Genomic DNA, 25,604 nt, shown 5'->3' on the forward strand with positions numbered 1-25,604 from the left:
GCATTCCTTGCTACAGAAGTGTTGACTCTTCTACCTCTTAGGAGGTAGGATGAGGAACTGGAACAGTTGGGATTTCACAGCAAATAGGTTCATCTGTCCTTTCTTCCTTCTCTCCCATCTACCCTAATTAAAGAATGGCACTGAGTTGGACAAAAACAGTTGGAAGTGAGGGAAAGAATTAAGGAAGACAGCATTCTTCTCTACTTGTGATATAAGGCAGGGGTCCCCAACCCTCAGGGGGACCACTACTGGTCCATGGCCTTTTAGGAAACTGCTGCACAGCAAGAAGCAAGCAGGGGATGAGGGAGAGAAGCTTCATTTGTATTTACAGCTGCTCCTCATCACTTGCATTATGGCCTGAGCTCTGCCTCCTGTCAGATCAGCAGCAGCATTAGATTATCATAGAAGGGTGAACCCTACAATGAACTGTGTATATGAAGGATCTAGGTTACACATTCCTTATGAGAATCTAGTGCCTGACGATCTGAGGTGGAGCTGAAGCAGTGATGCTAGTGCTGGGGAGCGGCTGCAAATACAGATTATCATTAGCAAGAGGTTTGACTGCACAGGGACTATAATAAATCAATTGCTTGCGAACTCATATCAAAACCCTATCAGTGAGTGGCAAATGACAATTAAGCTGCATCTGGTGGCATGCCATAGAGCCACCCCCCGCCCCCCATCTGTGGAAAAAATGTCTTCCATGAAACCAGTCCCTGGTGCCAAAAATGTTGGGGACTGCTGATACAGAGGATCAGACCAGAAGAGAACACCGAAATGAAGGGAAACAAAGGGGCCAGAGTTGAGCCTATAGCAACAGAATTTATACATACACAAAATGAGATTAGAAGGGAAGGAAGGAAATTCCTAAAATAACCAACTCACAGAAAAAGAGAATGCATTGGTTGTGTCCAGAGGCAAGGGATGGGGTGGGGAAAGGGAAATAGGGAAGGGGGCCAAATGGTAAAAACTTCCAGTTATAAATAGATTTGGGGGATGTAATGTACAGCCTGGTGACTATAGTTAACAATACTCTATTGTATATTTGAAAGGTGCTAAGAGATTTAACATAAAATGATATAACTGTGAAATGACTGTTGTTAACTTACTGTAGCAATCATTTTGCAATTTATATGTATTTCAAATCACTGTGCTCTACACCTTGAATTAATACAATGTTATATGTCAATCTATCTCAACAAAACTGAAAAAAAAAAAAAAAAAAGAACATAATATCAGTAAATAGAAAAGAAACTTGGAAAAGTAATATTGTTCACCTTCTTTGGCTTCAGCTCCTAAACTACCCAGCACCGAGAGGGTATTCAGGACCTCACTATCCAGATCTCTACCTGCAGGCCTACCCTTTACCCCCGAGGTATCCTACACTCAATGTACAATCCTGGAAATGGATATGATTGCCTTTTTCAAAGGACCAGACTTCCCACCAGGTAAAAACCCTGGTTGCTTGAGACATAAACATTTTTCAAGAAGGAAGGACACGATTAAGTAAGTATGTGATTGTGGAGCTGGAACCTCACAACCCCATTTCCTCTCTTTATCTGTGGGGATATTTGTTTAAAAAGATAATCAAAATAATTTAACTTTTTTACAAAATGAAGAGTAAACAAAACAGTATTATTAGAATAAAATTAAGATGTCTACCAAGCTTTGGAGAAAATGTGGATCAATGAAGGACCTCTTACACAGTGCAGTTAAGAATGGAAAACAGTACAATCCCTTGGGAAAACAATTTGACATTCCCTGGTAAAGTAGAACATTCACCTATCTCATAGCTTCAAAATTCCATCTCTAAATAAATACAGAAGAAAAACTCTCATATGTCAGTACCAAAGACATGAACAAGAAGGTACAAAGAAACAAGAACAGGAACAATACAAATGTCTATTGACAGAAGAATGGATAAATTGTGGATTATCACACAATGGAATATCACACAAGTCAAAAGCAAATGTACTGCATCTAAATGTAAAAACATTGATAAGTCTTACCAACATAATATTGAATGAATAATAAGTCCCAGAAGATATACTTTATATAAATTTAAAAAATAACTAAATGATATACTTCCTAGTAATATATAAATGATAAAATTATAGAAAATTAAAAAAACAAAGTAATAATACATAAGATTAAAAATAATAGTTACCTCAGGTGAGGAAAGGAGCACATAATTAGATATATTATTATAACTATTTTGACTCTTGTGTTAGGTGATGTGTTCATATTATAAATATATTATTTAAAAGTAAAAAAAATACAGGTATAAAACAAATAAAAGAGGGCCATGCATGAATCAATAATGAGTATGTGGCATAAACCAAGAATTAAAATTAATTCAATTCTGTGCAACTAAGATCCAAAGAAAGAAAATATTGTTGGGGCAACAATTTGAATCCATTCCTTATAGCACATCCTTCATCTTTATTTTTAATTCCATGTTCAACAATTTTTAAAAGTCTGTAGCAATATTCACCCCATCTGTGGGAAAAAACTCATTACAAGTAAGTTCAGCATAATTTGATGAACGAAGTACATATTTGAGGAAATTTTTTCCATAAAAATATCTTAAAAAATAGTTTTAACACTTATATGGGGGTCTCCACTATGGGAAAATATATATATGTGAAATACTTCATTCACTAATAATATAAATAAGACATTAGAGTGACTTCTTCTACCTTCTGTTAGAATTAAATAAAAACAATTCAAAAGTCTCTGTCTCTTTTTTCACACAACAAAGTCATTAATAGTCAACCCATATTAAAGTCTGCATTCCGAGTGAGAAAACATCACCTGGTTTCTCCTGCTTAACTTCACCTGGATCTCAACTCTACTCTCGAAACCCATCCAGTCATTCAACAGCGCTGAGCACCCACTATATACTACACAGTATACTATGAGCACCTACTATATACTATACAGTATACTATAGACAGAAATGTGGATAAAATAGTCTTGCACTCCAGAAGCTCAGAGTTGTAAAATGCTTCTCAAAATGTGGTTAGAGGAATATATACAAAGGAATTATACAAATATTTGTAACACATACAAATTCTTGGATCCTGTCTTACACTTACTTACAGAATTTGAATTTTAAGGGGTACAGTCTGGGTAAAATGTCTTTTTAAAGGTGCCCAGGTTGATTCTTTTATATAATAAAGTTTTGAGAATTACTGTTAATAGTGCAGTGGTTCTCAAACTCTTTGGTCTCAAAACACCTTTACACTCTTTAGTATTCAGATTCCACAGGTTTGGAGCTCAGTCCCATAAGACTGTCCCTACTTCAGATGCCAAATGAAAGCTCAAGCTGTTACCCATTCTTCAGACCAAAGGCTACATAACTCAAGAGGTTCCAAGGACCTTTTGCTTTGGTTCGATGAATTTGCTAGAGCTGCTCACAGAACTCCGAAAACCAATGTACTCACTAGATTACTGGTTTATTACAAAGGCTATTAAAGAATACAAATCAAGAGCCAGGTGAAGAGATATAGAGAGTGGGGTCCTGGGCAGAAGCTTCTGTCCCCCTGGAATTGGGGCGTGGCAGAGCAGCAAGTAAATGCTTTCTGGTTCACCAACCTGGAAGCTGTTCGAGTCCTGTCTTTTCAGGTTCTTATGGCAGTTTCATTACATAGGCACGGTTGAGTAAATCATTGGCCACAGGTGACTGACTTAACTTCCAATGCCTTTCCCTACCCTAGAGGTCAGGGGATGGGACTGAAAGTTCCAATCCTTGAACCACTTCGTTTCCGTGGCAGTAGCACCTTCTCTTTGGTAACCTAGGGGCTTTCCAAAAGTTGCCTTATTAGCATAACAAAATATACCTTTTATCTCTCTCTGTCTTCACTTAGGAAATTCCAAGGGTTTTAGTAGCTCTGTGCCAGAAATGGGGAGAAAGATCAAATACATGTTTATCATAAATCATATATCACAGGACCCAAGGAGCTTTTGCTTATGTGAATTATGTCTATTCATATTTACTGTACTAGAAATTAAAACTTAACAATATAAAATATTTTTAAAATTAAAAAGATTTAAATATAGTCAACCTACCTAGAAATAAATGTACATGTCAACAAGAATAACTTTTTTATGAAACATAATTACATTTTCCCAAAAAGCATCTGAATTCTCATATCTGCTTCTGCATTTAATCTGTTCCAATATCACATAATACACAGCATTTGAAAAACTTCATTGTACAATTAGAGCAAGTGAAAGTGAAAAAGGCAAATAATGTCATAGTATTTCTATGAAACTCTGAACTTGCAGATACCCTGAAAAACTATCAGGAATTCCAAGGGATGTCTAAACCATACTTTTGAACCCAACAGTATAGTGGCTAGGACAGCTTAAATGTATTTTTAGTACTGCCTTAGTGAAAACTACAATGTTCTTTGAGAACACAGAGAAGGGAGCACTCACTTTGGAGACAGCTAGGAAACTTTTACAGAGGTGGTAACATCATTGAATAGACATAATTCACATAAGCAAAAGCTCCTTGGGTCCTGTGATATATGATTTATGATAAACATGTATTTGAAATCTGATCTGACACCTGATTTCAAGTCCTTACACACTAGGTCCTATAAGGTCTATACCTTCTTTCTCCTACTTTGCAGAGTGGCTCCTCTTTCTCTCCCTTGGTTGCTGCTCCTCAAACTGGCCAACCTTGTTTTCTTTTACAAGCCTTTATATTTACTGTTCCTTCTCTCTGAAAGGCTCTTCATCCACATATCCCATGGCTGTTCTGAAAGGAGGTACAAGAATGGCCTCTGAATGGCCTCCAGGAAGGCCATTCGTGGCCATCCTGAAAGTTAAAGAGAATACCTCCACACACCTGTAATCCATTCAGGGCTCACTGCCTGGGAAATTCTGCCTTACTCTAACCTTTACTTATGTGCACTAGGAGCCATATTTAACAAAGTAGATGGTAGCATCATTGCTTATAAAAGCAAAGAGAACTGAGTGGGAAAAAAAGTAAAACTAAGTATCATTCAACAATAAAGTAAAAAAAAAACAACAAGAGAGTGAATTATAGCTATGTTTCAACATGAATAAATCTCAAAAACAATAACATGCACAAAAATGCTAGTAATGTTCCTATAGGTAACATATGATTCAAAATTATGAGAATTTCCTCCATCCCTATCCTCCAGTTATAGAGCTTCTGTCTTAGGAGACAAATGATATGACCAGTTCCCTGTGTGTGTGTGTGTCTATCTATCTTTACACAAAGTTGTTAAGTGAGCTGGACGATACTATAATACGGTTTATGTGTATCTACATATAAATTTAAAGATTTTAAATGTGCACGGGTATGATAAAGACCAAATTCAAAATAATTACTTAAAGATGAAAGGGAGAAAAAGAGAGAGATGGATTCAGACAGAAACACTTCAAATGTACCTAATAAATAAGTGATCTGGGATCATTCAGATATGTGATGCTGTTTAAAAATCAGCTCTATTTGGGCACATAAAACAACATCACAATAGAAATTATGTTCTTCCATAAATGTATTGTTGGAAATGGAAGAGACCACACATTTAAACATTTTTATTATATTCTAAGGGTTCTGAACTCCTATTAGTAACAAAATTTTTCAAACTTGCTTACTACAAATTTTCAAAATTTCCTACCAAACAAAAAATGCAATGAAAACCCAAAACACATTCACTGTTCACACAGGAGTCAAAAGACCTTTCATTCCCACATTCAACTTGCAGAATAATACAGTTCATGTTGGAAAAACCATGGTCATGAATGGCCTTAGATTTCTGCCTTCCCAGCTTGAAGAGACAGCTGGTTGCCAGCTGTGTAGCTCCTAAGAGTCACTGCTTGCCAAGTAGTTGGCAGAAGGTGGTGAAAGCTAACCACCTGTAATCCATTTTGACACTGCCTTTGACTATCACTTTGCAGAACTGGATATATTACAGAAATTCCAAAAGGGGTTGGCTAAATATGAAGGTAGGAAGTTGGCCATTTTGGCTTTAACTCAAAAAGGGTATGATGTAGGAAAAGAAAAAAGAAAATAACAAAAGCTTACAGGAATAATTTACAGGGCTAGGTCCTTAACCTTTCCTAGATACTATCCACCATATTTCTATCCATCATTACTTTAAATATGAGAAGTGTATAAACAGCTAAAACCAAAGTGGAAAGACTATATCTCTATGTTCACTTACATCATTAGCATTTTTCACTTTTATGTCAGTATAATATATGCATATATTTAGTATATATAAAAATGTACATCATCAGTATGACATAAATATATGAATATATAAACTGAACAAATAACATGGAGATTTTACTTACTGTTTATGTTGTTTTTATACCTTCTGTACACAGTGTGGACACACATGTATGTATATATGAGATATATAAATCATAAACAATTCTATAGCATAAGTATAGGTATAAACGAACTTGGGAAGATGCCACAGTTTAGGAAAAGCATTTCCTTTATTAAAAAAAAATCAATACAATTTCCCCACAGATTCATGATGTAAAATTCTATAATCAAGGCTTGTAGATTTGTAATTATGGTATGTCAGCTACATTTAAACAAGAGTGTTAAAAGATTGTTAAAGTTAAACTAACACAATTGCAGTGTGAATTGTCCTAGTCTCTTTCTAATCTACTGGTGTCACTTTCATTTAATCAGGGGGAAACTATGGGCCAAATTCAGTGCTATTTCCAATGCCCTAACATTCTTTGTTCGCATTGGATTTTAAGCCAATACCAATCTAAAATGGTTACAAAAAGATATATTTAAGAAAGTATTTTTAATCAACTAATTCACTCACTAGTGGGCTAACTTAGCAGACTTTATTGAAAATAAGTTGCCTTTAAAGTGATTAAATAAACTTTTATGTTAAATGGATGAAAAGATTTTGTTCTACAACTTGTAGAAGAATTTCTTAAATATATCATAACTCTGGCAAAAAAAAAAAAACCTTACCAACACAAATCTTATTTGGAAACTTATTGTGGACAGGTTATTTGGTTGAAAGACCTTATGAACATTCAAAACATCAATCCCATATTTTCTACTTTAGTGAAAATTATTTTCCAAATCACTACTTAAATTAATACTGGGGGAAAAAACTACTCTGGCATGGGTTCGTATTTACAGGATGCATTTAAATTTAATTTACGTTAGGTACAACACTGAATTTACAGTTATACTATCAGCAAATAGTCTCCAAATAAAAGAGAAAAACAGTGCTACATTAGCTAGTTAGAAAAGAGGTATGAATACTAATCATTCTGGCTTGCCTTAAACTTTCCCAGTTTTAGCAATGAAGGTTCCACATGCTCGAAAACCCTTTATCCCCAGGTAAACCAGGGTACTGATGCCACCTAAAATTAAAGGGGAGGGGGGATTTTACAGTTCTGTACTGGAGAAGAAAATTAGAGTAATATTTTAATCTGGTAACCGGTTGCCAGATTAACTATGACCCTGTCACAGATATCAGCAGGCCCAGCAATCTTCCTGGAACAAGGATCCAAACAAATCTTTAAATGAGCCTCCAGACCCAAACCTACCAACTAATACCCAGTCACAGTGAGTCACACGTGAACAAAGCTGCTGCTTGAAGAAATTGAGCATAACTACCCATCCAGCCTGTAGTGTACACATCTCTCTAGTTTCACAGCCACAATTGGTCCTGGAATGCAATCCTGTTGCTGGCAAGAGGGTATTTAAGGAATCCTAGGAGTCAGAGGCTCAGGACAAAGTCAGATTCATTCCTGTCCAACTCTCACGTTATAAGCCGTTCCTAGTAATTGTATTCTTTCCTTGCTTCTAGAAATCCAGTCTCTCTTAAAATCCATTTTCAAAAATCAGATACTTTGCCTTTGTTACCATGCAAGGTAACAAAGTTTCTCCAAGACTAGGGCCTACAATAATGCACTTGACATTTATTTCTACTTCCACTTCCAACATGGCTGCCATTCACTAGATTGCCTTCACTATTTTGCCAACATGCTGAAACACTCATCTTCCAGGCATTGCTTGGGCTCCCTAATGCCAAACTACCATCTATTTATTGCCTGTTCCCATACTCCTATAACATTCCACCTGCCTGCCCAGATTTCCTCCTAAAACCCACTAAGGGGCACTTCTGGATCACCTGAAGGATTCTAGCAAATTTAATTAGACACTAAACTCTAAGAATGCACCCTCCCTAGTATAGACTACCCAAATACCTAGAATATATTTCTAGTGGCTCTCAATTCCGAGAGAAAATGAAGAATTTAGGGTTGTGAATGATGGCTTTAAATCTCTTCTTCCAAATAAAAGTTGTGACTTCTGAAGAGAAATGGGACTATGGGAAATGGGCATCTGACAAGAAAAAAAAGGTGATGAGAACAGAAATTGGATTTTAGACCACTGCTTTAAGAAACCAATGAACAGAATCCTGTTCACAAAACCAAGAGCCCATCTGAATCATGAAACCAATCAAGAAGTCTTTGAAACTAAATTTGGAGAGAAGAGAAAAATACATACCTTTAAAAACTTTTTATTGTGAAAAATTTTAAACATATAGAGACTATAATGAAGCCCCCATGATCATTCAGTCCCAGCAATCATTAATATGTTGCTCTATCTGCCTCATCTATTTTCTTCTTTGCCAAGGTAAAATGGAGAATTTTAAAAATAGGATGCTAAGGCAGAAGAGGCAAAGAGTTCAAATAAATTTCAGGAGAAAAATCCGAGACAGAATGAGAGAAAGAGAAACATTATTTTCAGATTTAGATGGTTATCTACCAAAGCAAAATATGTGTAATAAACAGCTAAAATAGATCTTTTGGTGATTAAGAATAATCTCATCTTAAGTACATATGGGGAACTCTACACCAAAATGTCAACAGAAAAGCCATGAAAAAATGTATGATAGACATTTCCATTAATTTATAAATAATTTGAGATACAATAAATTATGAGGGTTTCACAGAAATGACTAAATTTACTAATTAAAATTTGATAATGTACTATTATTGAAATAAGCTGAAAGTTAAACTTTATTTCCAAGCAGTTTCCATAGTTACTTGGGAGTTTTTGAAAGCCTAAAATATTGGCCTATTATCTAAATGAGTTTGTTTTCTCTAGAATATGTATTATAAGCCCATAACTACTTGAACTGAGTAACTTTATAAACTAGTATAGATCATTAGGATGAGAAATGACAAGGTCATGAAGGTAATTAATGGAAATCTACCATTAAAAATCATTTCTCATTATACCCAGGTACTTCTACTAAATAGACTTACTAAAATAAAATAACCAAAGTCTACCAAAGTGAACAGAGAACTCTTGGGGTAACAGTGCAAATTATTTACATTTTCAACTACACATCTCAAACTGTAATTGAAAAAATTAATTTATATGTCTCAATTCTCCTATTATCATACAGTTTCTAAATACTCTTTTTTTAAAAGTTGTACTTAAAATTGAAAGTTGTACATCAGAAACCTTGTTTTCCCTTGCTCTGCCACTAACTAGTACTGTCCCTTAGACAAGTTTGATTCTTCTATTTTAACGTCATTAAACCTCAGTTTCTCATCTGTAAAACGGGAAAACAAACAATATTATTAGTTAATATTTACTAGCCACTTGCTATTGGTCACATACTATGTTAAACAGTATGCAGATTATGCATAGCAGGCACTTCTTGCAACATCTGCAGGAAGGTGGGTACTTTCTCCATTTCTAAAAAAGGTGCAAAACAATTCAACAACACATAATAAATGGCAGAATTAAGGTTTGAACCCAAGCAGTCTCACTTCAGAAGAGGCTGTGCATTTAACTACTACTCACACCATTTTCCTTACTGCCTTCATAATACTGAAAGCTTCTAGGAAACCACGGTGCAATGCAGTGCTAAGCCTCTGGGGCAATACCTGAAAAAGTGAATTTATTCTTTTTCGTCTTGTCTTTCAAACAGTATGTTAAAAGGGGGACTAAAGCTGGGCAAAGATGAAAAAGCCAGCTGGCTAGGATGAGTAATTTCTACTGAAAAAAATAACCTGTTTCTTCATAGGCCTGTTTAACTTTTCTCCTGGAACTCTTCAAAAAGTTTGACCTTGCGTCTAAAGTTCTAATAAGCACTGAAGTGTGTAACAGCAGTCAGGAATTAAGGGCCGATTACAGGGCCGGGCTCCGGAGGGCAGTTATTTAAACAGCATCCCACCACGTCCGGCGCGAGCGTCGGGAAGCAGAGTCGGGAGAGTTAGGCCACAGAAAGTTTGGCAAGAGTGCTGGAAGTTCACGCCCCAGTTCTCACGGACTGCGAGTCCCGCCTACCACGTTAGATCACACGGCCACAACAAGGTCTCATTTTTTTTTTTTATGAGGGCCGGGCTCTCGGCATCCCCCCAAAACTTCCACCGGGCTCCCGAGCCCCCCGAGGCCGCCTCCCTCTAGTCGGGTGGGCGGGGAGATCCGGGGCGCGCGCAGACAGCAGGTACCACCAAAGCCCAACCCGGCCCGGCCTCCCAACCGGCCGCCGCCCCTCCAGCTCCCAAACTGTGGGCGCTGGAAGGCTGGGGCAGCCGCCGACCCTCGCCGCTCCACGACTGGCATTTCCAGCGCAGAGGCAACGGGAGGGGCGTGCCGCGGCCCGCGTGCTGCGGCACCCGGGCGCCCTGCGCCGTCCCTGCCTCGCCTCCGCCGGCCGCGGAGCTCTAGGTGAGGCCTGGAGTCCCGGGCCAGCCTGGGGCCTGTGCTCCGCCTGGCCTCTCGGGCCGCCATGAGGCGAGAGAGAGGAGGAGCTAGCGGCTGCGCTCTTCGCGGCTCCTTACCGCTTCACCACGCCGGTTTTGATCTTGATTTGCCTCACGCGAGGATCGGCCATGGTCCCACGAGCGCCGCGGAAAGGAGGGGCGGAGAGCCGGGGTAACCGTGCGACTAACGGCGGAGGAGGCGGTGTCGTCGGCGTAACAGGCCTTGCGCGCATGCGCACACCCTGGCGCGGTCCTGGCGCCCCTGCCACACCCGGGGGGCGGGAGGCCGGATCCCGGACTGCTCAATCTTCCTGCCCGGTGTCTAGTTCTCTCCTTGCGGAACCTGTCACACTCTCAGACAGCCCTCCTTTCAGTGCTTGAACAGCTGTCAATTTATTGTGAACACAAGTTATACTTTTCCCGGCCGCCACAGCCTGGGCGTGTTGGGAAACTTTAGTTATCTCCCAGATAGACTGGTTGGGCGGTGACATTGCATTGTGCGATTATCTGCTTAATGGACAGAGCGACCTAAAAATCGAATTAAAGATATTTTTTCGGCGTCATTATCTGGTGTCAAATGGGCCAAAGCGATGTATCTTTAATAAACTGTCATCGTACACGCAGTCAAGAAAATCCCTACCTTCTACCTCAGACCACTGTCCCCCACCAAAATGTAGAGATGTACTCCACAAAGGAAACGACTAAAGGACTTATTCAAATAAGCACCTAGGGTGTATCTTAAATATTCAACTCATAAGAATGTAGCACATGAAAGCTTGGGCCTCGTGGTCAGATCAACTGGCACTCAGGGATCCATCCTTAATAGCTGGATGACATTGGATGTGTGAGCTATTTAACCTCCCTGCGAGCCCGTGCCTTGTATGCAAAACAGAAATCATAATGCCCAATTTACAGAGTAGATATGAACATTAAAGCTCATGCCTGACACGATAGATATGCTCAATAACTTCAGTCATTGTCTTTAAATTTTTAAAAAACCGTGTCTCTTGCACAAAAGGGGTTGTGCTCCACGTCAGCCCCCTTCCCGATGAAGTTCTCCAAGGAACGCAGGGTAGAGTCTCTTTGTTTGTTTGTTCTTGGTATCATCCTTGAAAGCCATCTACCTGTCTTTTTCCCTTCCTACACTTGCTGTACTTATTCTGGCTTTCATGCCTAACTTTGGAACACTCTCACACCCTGCCAGTCCAAGACCCTTCTTTTAAATCAGATCAAAATCCAACTCCTGGAGAGGAAAATCTACCCTGATGGACCACCCCTCTCCCCACTGCCTAATCAATGCTCCCAGGATGCTATGGAATCACCTAATTACTAATGGTCCTTGTGGTATATTTCTTTTTAAAACTATGTTTGAGTCTGTCACACGGGCATGCTCACTCTCCTAGTTGGATTATAAGCATCTTTAGAGGCAAGAATTGTATTCAATAAATCCTCCTCTCCCAATTTTACACCTATGTTCTGTACACCGCACGTGCTAAATTCGATAATTATTGTCATCCAAATGGCTGGCACACTGAAATACAATTTCAAGTGACATAGCAGAGCATGAAATATTGGGGGGGACAGGGAGATGAGTGGAATCAAAACAAAACAATAAGCCCAGCATACTCACAAAGCACAATGCTACAATTAGATATACAATAGCTCATAATACCAATGTTACTGGGCAGTCCCATAAGGCAAAGAACCAACAGCAGCTGAACCCACAAACCAAAAGATTGTGCAGCTGGGGCTCTTGTCACTGTCAAGGATGTTCTTCAGTCAGGCAACAAAAGCCATGTAACTCCCTGTATTCCTCCCTGCATCTGGTTTCCAGAACCCCAGAGCTCAGTTTTGGGCTGATTAGCAGGAGTTTCCCTCAGCCTAGGTTTTCTAATGTAAATAATGTCTATGTCCCTAACCCCCAATTCTACTTCTACTCTTTGCCCATTTTCTTGTTTTAATGATTTTATATCTATGACTTTCCTGTAAAACACTAATAAATAAATGTAACACACTGACCAAAACAGCTGTGCTGTTGCTGCTGTGTCTTCAGGCCCATGACCAGGCTCTCAAGGGACAGTGTGTATTTGTGTCTGTGTGCATTCACATTGGATGCTGAGCTATGGGTTAAGATCATGGAGTTTGGCCCCCACCCCTGAGGATGGGCGATTGGAGATCAGGAGTTTGCAGTAGGTGTAAAGAGTTTCACTTGGAGGCCTAACTGTCTGGGGTCATATTCTAGCTCTGCTTCTTACTAACTGTAAACTTGGACAAGTTACTAACCTCTTTATATGCCAGTTTCTTCATCTGTGAAATATGGGTGGTAGTAATAAAAGTACCTACCTCATAAGGTTGTTATAAAGCTGAAATGAGTAATATGAAAGCACTTAGCACAGTGCTGGTACTTATTAAGCCCCCATACAAAGTGTTCACTAAATAAAAGTCATCTGGGAAGGTGAACCTAAGTAGGACATGAAGAACACAGTAGGACACGCATTCAAATGAATATAGAAAGTACATGTTATAATTAATGAGATCATACTGAATTCATGTTTGACTGTTAACTCTACCTAACAAGGACCCATGTTGGACTTACTCACCACTGTATCCCAGCATGTAGCATTGCCTGACCCATCATAGGTACTCAATAAATAGTTGTTGAATGAATGAATGAATGAATGCTGCTTTAAAACTCTTTTTTTCCATTTAATAGTGTCACAGAACCTTCCCATTTGAGCAAGAGGGCTATTAAAATAATCTGAAATTCCCCTCCGCCATCTTTCTCCAGGCCTTGCTCCTTGGAGTCTAAACTGTAAGGAGGTAGAACCAATGGAGTTACTTTTTCATTACTAGAGAACTAATCATAGGAGTGCTAACCATGAGAAAGTACTAACCATAGGGGGAAATAGTACTGGCCTAGGGCATTTGAAATAGAAACTATGTAAGATGCGTTTTTCACTGTTTGCCACCCATTTGTCCCCTTATCCCTACACCTTAATTGAGTTTCTTAATAAATATTCCAGCCTGGGTCTGGTCAAACTATAGGAATGAATGTGTAGGGAACTCTATAACAGATAAGCTAATCAACATTTGAGATTGAGGGTTGAAGTGATCCCCAAGACTGGGGAGAAATCTGGCGAACAAGAGGAACATCCAGCTATCTCCTCCCCAAGTGGCAATTCTTCCAAAATTAGCAATGGAGGGTTTAGGTACTACTTTATGAGAGCATACTGCATATTCCATTACAAATACAAGTGTTTTTTCCACACACTTTTAGGGCTTGAACTAGGTCTCACCATCCCTTCATGCCATTCTTCACCCATGACTGACTGCAAGCTCCTCAAGATTAGGACCACAGTATGTCATCTTTGGTCTCCTCGGCACCAAGCTTATGCCTAGGACCCAGTGGATGCACAGTATGTATTTGCTGAGTTAAGGAAAAGTCAAATATAATACTGGGATAGATTTCTAATTTTGACAAAAACAAAAGACTGGTCATGCTTTTACTCTCTGGGATGGAACTAGAAGGTAGCCAGCATGCCATGAGACTTGCATGTTGTACTCCCATATGTTGCTCTAATGTTGTACTTCTGTTTTAATAAAACTAGATGGCCAATTGGAAAAGACAACCCTGGAAAGACTATTTAAATAAAGAAGTACTATTGATAAGAACATATTTTTTGAAATGTCTCTGGTAATTACCTCTAGGTGTTGGAAAGACTTAAAATATTTCCTTCATCATTAGGAAATACACCTCTTCTGAAGAGATTCAGAAGATCCCCTTCCTTCCCTGCCACTTCTATCTCTTTGCGAGTTCTCTTGGCCTTCTCTTTTACTGGAGCCACTGCAGTAGACCCCCATCAAACTTGGGCTTTGACCAGCATTGCATAAGTGCTGCCTGGGCCATGAGCTCCACTGAGACAGGAGCCAGGCATGGGAAACTGCTCAGTACACACATATGCACAACCCAGTAGCGTGAGAGAACAGGAACCTGTGGCTAAATGCTCTACCCTTTCATTCTCCAGGCAGCAGGCAATTATGAGACACATTGTGTAAGGCTCACTCTTCAGGTGGTCCCATGGAATCAAACATCAATCAATCACCTGTAGCAATGGCGAACTCAATAATCCACATTTGCATTTGCTTTTCTTCTTTCCCTGTCTCATTTATCCATTCCTCACTCCTGGCCTCCAGAATCACTTCCCAAATAAGTGGAATAGTAATATGTTGCATCTGGGAATAATGTTCTGACTCATTAATCAAGGGAAGGGAGTCAGAAGACTATTAGCTTTGAGTGGGGCACAGAGCAAGAATGGGCTCTGCATCAGGTCTAGGCTGCAGAGCAAGCTTCCCTGCCATTCAGGGCATCTGACCACATAGATCCAATGATGCTGATATACCTGGTGGACCCTAAGAGGAGAGTAGTATATAGGCCATGCCTATGGAGACAGAAGTCAATACTAACTTTTTCTTACCATAAAATTTATCACTGTTTTAAAATTTTCCCAATACTCTGTAAACTGTTAGTGGCGTCTATGGTAAGATAATATTAACTGGCTTACCAACATTCATTCCCCAAACCCTCTTCCATAACCCGCTTCCATTGCGGGGCTTATCTCCTCAACCTCCTGAAACTGGAGGTGTCCAGGTGCACAATTCTGGGCAAATAGATAAAGGTGGAAACTATGCAGGTGGTTCTGATAAGGCTTGAATTTCTTTGATAAAGGGACAAATACAGGGAACTGCCCCTTCCCACTTCTTCCATGAAAGTAGATGGAATAAATGAAGTGAAAAATATCCATCTTTCATCCATGAGGGAAAGACAAACATTTCAGAGACACTAGTCTTGACATCACTTAACTGCTCAACTAAAACCAGAGGCTGTTTATCTCTAGTCATCTCGTGTGGAAAACAAAACAAAACAAAACATATCCATAGGTATTTAAGTTACTGTTTATAAGATTTCTGTTATTAGCATCCCAAAGGGTTTTCTATACAACTCTATTAGATCTTCATATGTACATCTCTTCATTGAGGAGAAGAGAAGATATAGCTGTTGGATCTCTAAAAGAAAGATGCCCATGAAAACAAAAATATCTCCAATTGTGGCTTTCATAGTATGCTGTGTTCTCAGTGTGTGAGTGTATTAAACATACAACTTAAATGGCCACAGGTCACAAAGTAAGGATGGTGGACAGCTGCATATTTTAGACAATAGGAGTTCTATAGAAGCATCAAGAGTATCTAATCCTTTTGCCGCTGACTTACAGAGGGACCTATTTACAGCCGAACAGGTATCTGATATAACAATTCGTTGTTCTGACACATATTGCAATCATCATGTGCAAATTTTAATGCATCATGTTACATTAGCTCAGCCCATGGTCTAGTACCATGTAACATAAATTTTGCCAAGAGGAATGACATTACATGACACTGACTTTTAAAAGACACACACTATTTTTTCAGATCACATACCTTTTATCCATGAGTGCCCAATTCAAAAATCAAGCTGGCAGACAAAAGTGGAGTAAATGTGTAGCCTCAAAGCAGCATATTTATCTTGAGTAGTTTTGCACATTTCTAGCTGTAGTCAATGATTCCATTCCATTTTTATGCTGAAATGCATGAGCAACATTAATGGACCTTTTTTTGTCACCTGAAGTGAGACTTTTATTCAGGGTCAATCAAGAGAGACCTGAGAGGCATGTTTGGATTACACGCTATGGACACATTTTTTTTACATGTTTATCATGAGCTGTCTATGAGTATTCTATTTGAAACTCTCAGCAAAATAGTTATGATTATTTTATTTTTACCCTATCTATGACTAGTCCTTTCAGTAAGATATCTTTCTTAGATGTGAAATATTTTCAATTGTCATTGCATATTCTTTTTTTTATATTAGTAGGAAACACAGCAAAAAATATAAGTATATTTGGACAACAGATGACTAGTTTGCAGTTTCTAGATTACTAAAAGAATACTCTAAATATTGGTCCACAAAGATCCATTCATATACGTTTTTAAATTTAAATTTTTTACTTCTTTCTGAGATTATCTTTCAGTAGAGTTTCTTATCCATTATAGTAAACTACTTAAGGCCTGGAGAATTCTTCTTGGGTTATAAACCTAAAGTTAAAAGAAACTAAGCTGTCATCTGTGAAGGCTCACTGGATTCTGCAGGATAGTCTGCCACGGGGGAGGAAGGCTTCATGAAATGGCTTTTCCCCTAATATTTGAAGGTAATATCAAAATATTACTTCTTAATTAAAGAGAGAAATTTCATTTTAACTTGCACATTTCAACTTCTACAATTTCTAATTCCAATATTACTACCCTAATGTTTAATTATTGTATTTTTACTTGATTATTACTACAATTATTTCTCTTCCCCTATTACCATATTTTTGCACATACATGTATGAATGTGATTGCCACTTAATCATATAATTGAGATTTTTAAGAACTCTTTTTATATAGAAGTTCTATGCTTCCAAATGACTTGGAAACTTTAGAGCCGATAGATTTCAACCAATTCTCCTTGGATTTTTTGCCACATAAGAAATAAAAAGGAAAGGACTTCAATAAAGACCTTGTTGAATTCAGTACAACTGAAAGTCTATCTGATACCAAGGAACCAGTAGGTAATGACTAATTCCCCTCCCCCCACCTTTTACTCAGATGTTTTGGCACTCTATCACGCAGTGACACTCCTGAAAATGATTAAAAGAAGAACTTGGGCCTCGGCTAAGACACATTCTCATTGGATAATTTGAACAATTTACTTAATTCTCTCTGAGACTTAGTTTCCTCAGCTGTAAAGTGGAGATAAAATTCTGCCACACAGGGTGTGGTTCTTGTGAAAATAATATAAGGCAATGTATGTAAAGGACCTAATGGAACATCTAGCGCATCATAAGCACCCAATAAATGGTAACCATTTTTATCATCTTCCCTCATGTGAGCGAATAAACAAATTATACAGAATTGATGCTTTTTAATAAAATTAAACTATGAGGCAAGTTTATTTTTTTCAGTGAACTAGCAAAGGATTTCCAATAGAAACCACTGCTTATAAGTTTATAAGGGTTACAAGTTGAGATATAAATATTATTGATCTTCTTTCACAAACAGTATGAAAAGGAAGCATCACATGTTAAATTTATTACTGGCAATTTGCAATATTAAAATATCTTTCAAATAAATACATTTTAAATAGTCTGTGTAAATTTCATGTTTATGCTTATCAAATTTAATGCTAGCTATGTAATTTTGGAAGAGGAAAGGCTTATGGTATGATAAGTGCAATAATGTAAATAAAGACACAATTCAAGGAGGAAAATTCCTAAGAGTTAAAAAAAAAAAAAACGAAAGATGACAATCAATAAAATTGCCCTGGCTAGTGTGGCTCAGTGGGTTGAGTGTCGGCCTGTGAACCAAGGGTCACTGGTTCGATTCCCAGTCAGGGCACATGCCTGGGTTGTGGGCCAGGTCCCCAGTAGGGGGTGTGTGAGAGGCAACCACACATTAATGTTCCTCTCTCTCTCTCTCTTTCTCCCTCCCTTCCTCTCCTCTAAAAATAAGTAAATAAAGAAGGTAAAAAATGAAAATCAGTAAAATTGCAGAAAGGGTTTATTAGCATGTTTTTATTTAAAAAATGAGAATCTGTCTTCACCAAATCACTGGAGGATAAACACTTGGAATGTAATTTTATTTAACTAATAATGAATGAAAATTAGTGCCTACAAGTAAAGACCGATATATCATTTAGGTTGTTTGCGCTACTACACACAGTGGAATTTTGCTTTCTTTGTTTTATAAAAGTTAATTTCCATAAGTAAAGATGAAAATAATCAATGTTTTATAAACACTGCTTTGTAAATGGTTGCTGAGGTTTGGCTGAATATCACACAAATCAAGCAGCTACATTTTACCTATTCTAACAGGAATAAAAAAATAGTGCTGCGAGCATTCAAAACACATTGTCTCTCTAGATTGTAATGTATTGAGACTGTGCATATTTTGTGAAATATGCAAAAGGAGAAAAATGTCACAGTAAAAAAAAAAGCCTACTGACTGTCAGTGGCTGTTGCAAACTGCTTACCTGGACCCTCACTGTAGCCCTTTAAACTTTCATTATCCCTATGTTTGCTTTTGTAACTAATTGGAAATGAATATAATGTTACAAAGACAAAAGAATGCTACAAACACAAATGAATTCAATATAAAGCCAGGAGCTGAACAGGAATGGAGAGCAGGAATAAGTTGAGAAACAAAAAGAAATAAGGGTGGAAGTAGGCTCAGGGTTAAATATGTCAGAAGACTGTGATCAAGGTGGGAAGAACTGGGGCAGTTAGGCATGGTCATGTCCTGAATTCTTTAAGCTTTTCTGCATTTGGAAAGTAAGACAGGAACACTGGGTCCTTGCTTTTGTTAGGATATTTTTTTCTGTTGTTTAATAGAGATTAAATAACAGTGGCACACATAGCATAGAGAGAAGGCTTGCTCTGTTCCACGAGGTTTCAGAAGCCTAGAAATTTGCTAATTTGTTCCACCATGCTCTGGGATTTTGCCCTTTCTTGCATGTTCAAAGATGGTTCCCATTCCAGCTTCACATTCTATGTCCTTTTAAAGGTATGAACTAGAAGAGGCTTGAAACATTTCTGCTCACATTCCATTGGTCAGAACTTAGTTACATGACTACACCTCATTACAAAAGAGGAGGAAAATGATAGCTGAGCTATCATGTGTCCATTTCTTTAAAACTTTAATCCCTCATTCAGTTTAATTTTATTTATTGATTTTAGAGAGAGTAAAGGAGAGAAAGAGAGAGAGAAACATCAGTTTGTTGTTCCACCTATTCATGCATTTATTGGTTGCTTCTTGTATGTGACCTGATTAGGGATCAAACACACAATTTTGGCATACAGGGACAACACTGTAACCAACTGAGACACCTGGCCAGGGCACTCTTGTGTACCCAATTAAAATCATAAGCAGGGCCCTGGCCAGGTAGGTCGGTTAGTTGGAGTGTTGTCTGATATGTCAAGGTTGTGGGTTTGATCCCTACTCAGGGCACATACAAGAGTCAACCAAAAAATGTATAATTAAGTGGAAAAGAGTAAAATTTTCTTCTTCTTCTTTTTTTTTATGGCCAAGTAGTATTCCGTTGTGTAAATGTACCAGAGTTGTTTTTTCCATTCATGAACTGGTGGACACTTGGCTTGCTAATATGGTAAATTACGTTGATTGATTTTCAACTTATTGAATCAGCCTTGCACTCCTGGAATGAATATCACTTGGTCATTGTGTATTATCCTCTTTACATATTCCTAGATTTTCTTGTATTTTTTTTTTGTGCTTTTGGTAATGGGGAAATTCTAGCCTCATAAAATAGCTGTTCCCTTCTCTTCTTTTTTTTTTAATTAAGTAGAAATAAAAATTAGGTAGAAATTTTCCTAATTACATGTTTTGTAGAATTCACCAGTGAAACCATCTGGACCTGGAATTTCTTTTTGTTGTTGGAATATTTTTTAACTCCAAATTCAGTTTCTTTACTACTTATACAACTATTCAAATGACCTATTTCTTCTTGCATTTTGGTAGCTTGTGTCTTTCAAGGAATTTGTCCACTCTATCTAAGTTGTTGAATGATGGCCATAGTATTCTTTGTAGTATGCCCTTATTATTCTTTTAATGGCTATAGGGTCTGTAGAGATGTCCATCCTTTTCTTTCTGATATTGGTCATTTGTGTCCTATTTCTCCTTTTTTTATTGAGATAAAATACACATAATATAAAATTAACCATTAATCACTTTAAAGTGTACAATTCAGTGGCATTTAGTACATTCATAATGTTTTACAACCATCACTTTATCTAGTTTTGAAACTGGTGTCTTCTGAGGTCATTTAAGTTTGAAAAAAGAGGATGATTAAAAAAGCTGTGTGAAGGAGGCAAGGCAAAGATGAGAATGCAGGTTTTACTGGTGATAATGATAAGACTGCAGCAAGGGAGCAGGAGTTAAAGGCTTTGGGTATGCAGTGCCATTCGATTCAGATAACTTTGGTGTAGCGCTTGGCAAAGAGGAGTGTGTGGATCATGAGGTAGGTTCCATATTTTGTCATCATAGTCCTCAAAAAAAGCTTAAAAATATCTGGCTGCTTTTACATAGTATTGACATGGAAACAATTCCTGGGGGGAGAAGGTAAGGGGGAAATTCCCCTGATAAAGGTGGTGCCTGGCTTTGCTCAGAAACATAAACACAGTCATTTCCATAAACCCCGCCTTGAGCTACATCTGTGTAACCTAGACCTGTGATGGAGGGAGGTTTTAGATTTCAGAGAAAATGAAGGAAATGTATGCCATTTCCTAGGGTAGCACTGCTTAAAAAGCTTTCCTTTTCAAACTGGAATGTCCTAGATAGATCCAAAGCTTGTGTATTGCTTGGCAACATAAGCCTGAATTACTCAAAGCCACAAATTTTTAATTCAAATTTTGGTTTAGCCACTAGGAGTGGTTTATTTCTTTGACATGCCAGCTAAATCATTTCTTCTCTTGGGGACAACTGGCTACAAAGTGTTCAAAACTGAGTTGTCCTTCCTTTGTCCTTCAGGCGGCCCCAGAACACTCCCAGAAGTAAGCAATTGTTAAGCCATGCTCTTTCCTCCTAGAATATCCTTTCAAGCCTCTCCTCAAGCCAAAATAATAACCTTTTGAAATCTCAGCTCTAAGAAAGCCCTAAAGTAAGCACTCAATACTATGGAAACAATCATTTGACATCATTCCAGTAAATCCATCTTTGGGCTATGCAGCTTGTTTTACTGTAATGGTGTTATTTTGGGATTTATTGGCTTCCAGAACTAAGAAAAAGACATAGGAGCACCTTGAGCAACTGCTCAGTTATGGAGAATGTGGAAAAAATCAAATCAAATATCTACAAAATATGCCACTCTATTGTTCATTTATTTTTTCCAGTTTTATTCCTATTTTGACAAATTGTTTGATGTGAACTCATCTCATTTTTGTTTTTTGAAAATCATATACAGATTCTTAGACATGAATAAATGTCTTCTTGCCAGTTTCAATAAAAGAAGGAGTAGAGAAATTGCAGCTCATATACATACATCTGTATCATGCAAGGTACAGTCAAGAGACAGAAACCATACCAATTATCAGAACAGAGAAAACACAGATGTTATCTAGGTATGAAGTAGTTAACTAAGTAAATGAAAGGGCCAGAGAGGTGCCACAGAGGTCGCAACTGCAAGTAGCGTTTAACACCCCTAGTACTTGGGAACAAAGGAAATAAACTGGAATTATTACAATTTAGGAACTAGAGGAGGTTGCTAACCTGTGAAGACAGAACACTGGCAGATTATGCTGGGATCTCTGAGAGAGCGGAATGAATCTGGTTCCGCAATATCAAGAATAACTCTGAGCTGAATGAAGCTGCTGCTACTGGAAGGAGCTAAAGCTGTTGGGGTGAAGGAGTGATGTTAGTGTTATGCTCAGAGAAACAGGAAAAATTCATGAAGCACAAGAAAAAATTAAGTCCTTTCTTTCTTCTCCAGCATTACAAGCTCCCTGACAAAGCAGAAATGTGGTTTTTAGAATTTTAGAACCAGCAGCATAATGCAGAGTATAGAAGGAGGGGTTTGGAGGTGAGAGATAGAAACCTAATAGGGATGTTTCAACAAGTTATTCAAATTACACCTTAATTAAGCAAGATGAAGATATTGGAAAGGCTGGCTGGCTGCCAGTGAGGGGCTCCCAGTTGCATTACCTTGGAAGGGTCCCCGTGGTCCTCAGTTTGATAGGTCTAGAAACTCAGCTGTGTCAGAGCACCAAGAACTGACAGAACTGAAGGGATAGGTTACATGACCCAACTTACAAGGTTAACCAAAAGGGACTGATAGATAAACTCAAAGGCCAAGGTATTTCAAGCAGGGGTGTCCAACCTGTGGCTCCTGGGCTACATGCAGCCCAATATGGCTATGAGTGCAGCCCAACACAAAATCATAAATTTACTTAAAACCTTTTTTTTTCTCATCAGCTTCATTACTGTTTGTGTATTTAATGTGTGGCCCAAGACAACTCTTCTTCTAGTGTGGGCCACAGACACCCAAAGGTTGGACACTCCGATGGTTAGCTGGTACACACATCCTGTCACCTGTAGGAAACTATGAGTCAGGAGGTAGGTGATGGTGTGGAGCGAGGGTAGGAGAGTTAGCTGGGTGCACTGCATGGCTCTGTAACGATTGTCTGACACCATTACAGAGAAGCCCTGGGTCAGCTGACATCACGTCCGCCAGTCAGTATCCTCAGCAGTTCCACAGAGCTGGACAGAGCCCCTGGAAGCTTACTCTTTTGTCTTTAATTGGCTCTTGACTGAGTCCATCTTCGTCAGTATCTTTTCTTAGAAAACATACATAGTTACAATTTTATTTGTCCGTGGTAGATGGTCTTGCACAAGTTTGAATGTTTCTGAGTCTTTCCTCTTCTTTAGATGAGGAACGATTGTCCCTGGGTCATAAGGCTGTTCTATGGATTAAAAACTAGTCCATATGAATATTCATAGGACAATGCCTAACACATAGAGCTCCCAAAATATACAAGTTTCACCCCTACCTTTTATCTTGCTTGACTATATTAAGACTTTCTCTTCTTCTGACATTTTTCATTTTAAAAAGATAAGTTACATGGCTGTATAGCATTCCACTGAAAGGATTTATCATTTTATTTTACCAGTAGCTACTGTTTGGCAGTAAGACTCTTTCTAATTTTGTGTACTAAACTTGATGTTTCATTGCTGGTATCATGCCAGGCCAAGTTCCCAGATAGATACTCCCATTGGATACAAACTATCACACTGAGAATATACTCAAAAGCATCAAGAGCTTGCAAGGAAATAAAGAATATTTAGGCCAAAGACTACCTGAAGGCAGAACCCACATCAAATACAAAAATATCTCAAAAGCAGTCAGGGATGGAAGTTAAGTTACTTTGAAAAAGAGAAATATATAAAGAGCTATGCTCCCCAAGGCAACAGTGAAAGCAAGAGGCCAGGGAAATGATACTTTCAATGTGCTACACCATCTTTACTAGCATGTCCGTTAGTGCTGGTGTGCTGCTGGCAAACTCTTAGTGTTTTTATCTGAAAACACCTTTATTTTGCTCTCATTCATGAAAGAAATTTTCACTGGGTGTAGAATTCTAATTTGATAATGATTTATTTTCTTTGCACATTGATATTTAAATACACACACACAAACTTCTATACATACATATTTATTCTGGAAAGAACATAAGCTCAGTATAAACACAGTGTAATAAGTCTAAAAGTGTAATAGGTCTGAAATAAAAACAAATGAAGAATTAAAAAGTGGTTCATTATGTGGGTAAATCAAAACAAAGATTGACTATAAAACAACACATATAGCAATCTCAGTAATATATATAATTTCCTACTGAAAAATAAAAGATCTTAGAACAATTTAATGCCATTTATCCCCCCTCATGACTTCTATGCAATTTTTAAAAATTGCTTACATTTTAAATTGAGTACATGCCAATAATTTTAAATTAATATACATGACAACCATTGCATAGAAGTCATGAGGGGAATGAGTGGAATTAAAGTGTTTTAAGCCCTGGTCAGTTGGCTGGAGCATCATCCCATACACCAAAACATTGCAGGTTCAATTCCCCCTCAGGGCACACCTCTCTCTCTCTCTCCCCTCTCTAAAAATAATGAAAAAATGTCCTCACGTAAGGATAAAAAGAAAGTGTTTTAAGATTTTGTCTTTATAGAAAGACAAATAACCCAAAGAAAGTAAATAACCCAAATGTTCATCAACTGATGAATGGATAAACATTCACCATAAAACATTCATAAAATGTAGCATTAGGTTGGCCAAAAAGTTCATTTGTTTTTTTCCGTAAAATGGCTTTAGTAGAGCTTAGTTGTCTTTAACTTCATTTGAAATAATTTTGTTAGATTATATTATGACAACTGTCATATCAGTGTGCAAAAACTTATCAAAATTGGTGAATTTTTGTGCAGCCATTTTAATATTAAAGATGGGAGAAAATAAGCAATATTCAACAATAAAAATAAGTGAGGAATAAAGTACAATACATGTCATAATATTTTATTATAACATGTTATAATATTGATGAACTTTAAAATGACTTCTAAATGAAAGAAGTCAGTCACAAAAGGCCATGTATTGTATAATTCCATTTGTGTAAAATATCTCCAATAGAAAAATCTATAGGGACAGAGGGGGAGACCAGTAGCTGTCAGGGGCTGGAGGTATGGGGAGTGATTGTTACAGAACACAGTGTTACTCGTTGGGGTGGTAAACACTGTAAAAATTATGTAGTCATAATGATTGCACAGCTCTGTGGACAGACTGAACACCACGGAGTTGTACACTGAATGTGTGAATTGTATGAAAGGTGAATGGTATCTCAATAAAATGGTAATTAGAAAAACCACAAAAGACGCCATTGGGAAGGGCAGTGTAATATGCGCAGCCTTTCAACTCCCCATTTGGGCCCATAAGAATGGTCCTTGGGCCTGGAACACTTCCTCAGTGAAAGACAGAGGGCCCACCCAGTCTGTGCTGGGCTTCTCACCTTGTCTGGAAATATCTTTCCCTATTCCAGTCTCAGTGTGTGATCTTTTATTCTGCTCGAATGATGCATCATCAGTGATCTCAGGCACAACCCTGGCTTTCAGTATTTCAGACCCTGCTAGGGAGGGGCAGGGTTCTTTTCCTGTGGCTTGACTCTGTTGTGTTTTTTTTAGCCACTCAAATACTAAAACGCATTGCACAGGTGTGT

At 38.1% G+C, this 25,604-nt stretch overlaps 1 protein-coding gene across 1 annotated transcript in view; it reads right to left on the bottom strand.

Annotated features, from left to right (window-relative positions):
* Positions 1 to 10,980, bottom strand: part of TBCA (tubulin folding cofactor A) — a 75,684-nt gene extending 64,704 nt beyond the window's left edge. The window contains exon 1 of the mRNA XM_028529878.2: positions 10,831 to 10,980. Coding sequence (XP_028385679.1) covers positions 10,831 to 10,883 — 53 coding nt within the window. The 5' untranslated portion in view covers positions 10,884 to 10,980. The remainder of the gene's footprint in view (positions 1 to 10,830) is intronic.
* Positions 10,981 to 25,604: the final 14,624 nt, after the last annotated feature.

This window comes from Phyllostomus discolor, chromosome 3, assembly GCF_004126475.2.
Source record: "Phyllostomus discolor isolate MPI-MPIP mPhyDis1 chromosome 3, mPhyDis1.pri.v3, whole genome shotgun sequence".
Lineage (NCBI taxonomy): Eukaryota > Metazoa > Chordata > Mammalia > Chiroptera > Phyllostomidae > Phyllostomus > Phyllostomus discolor.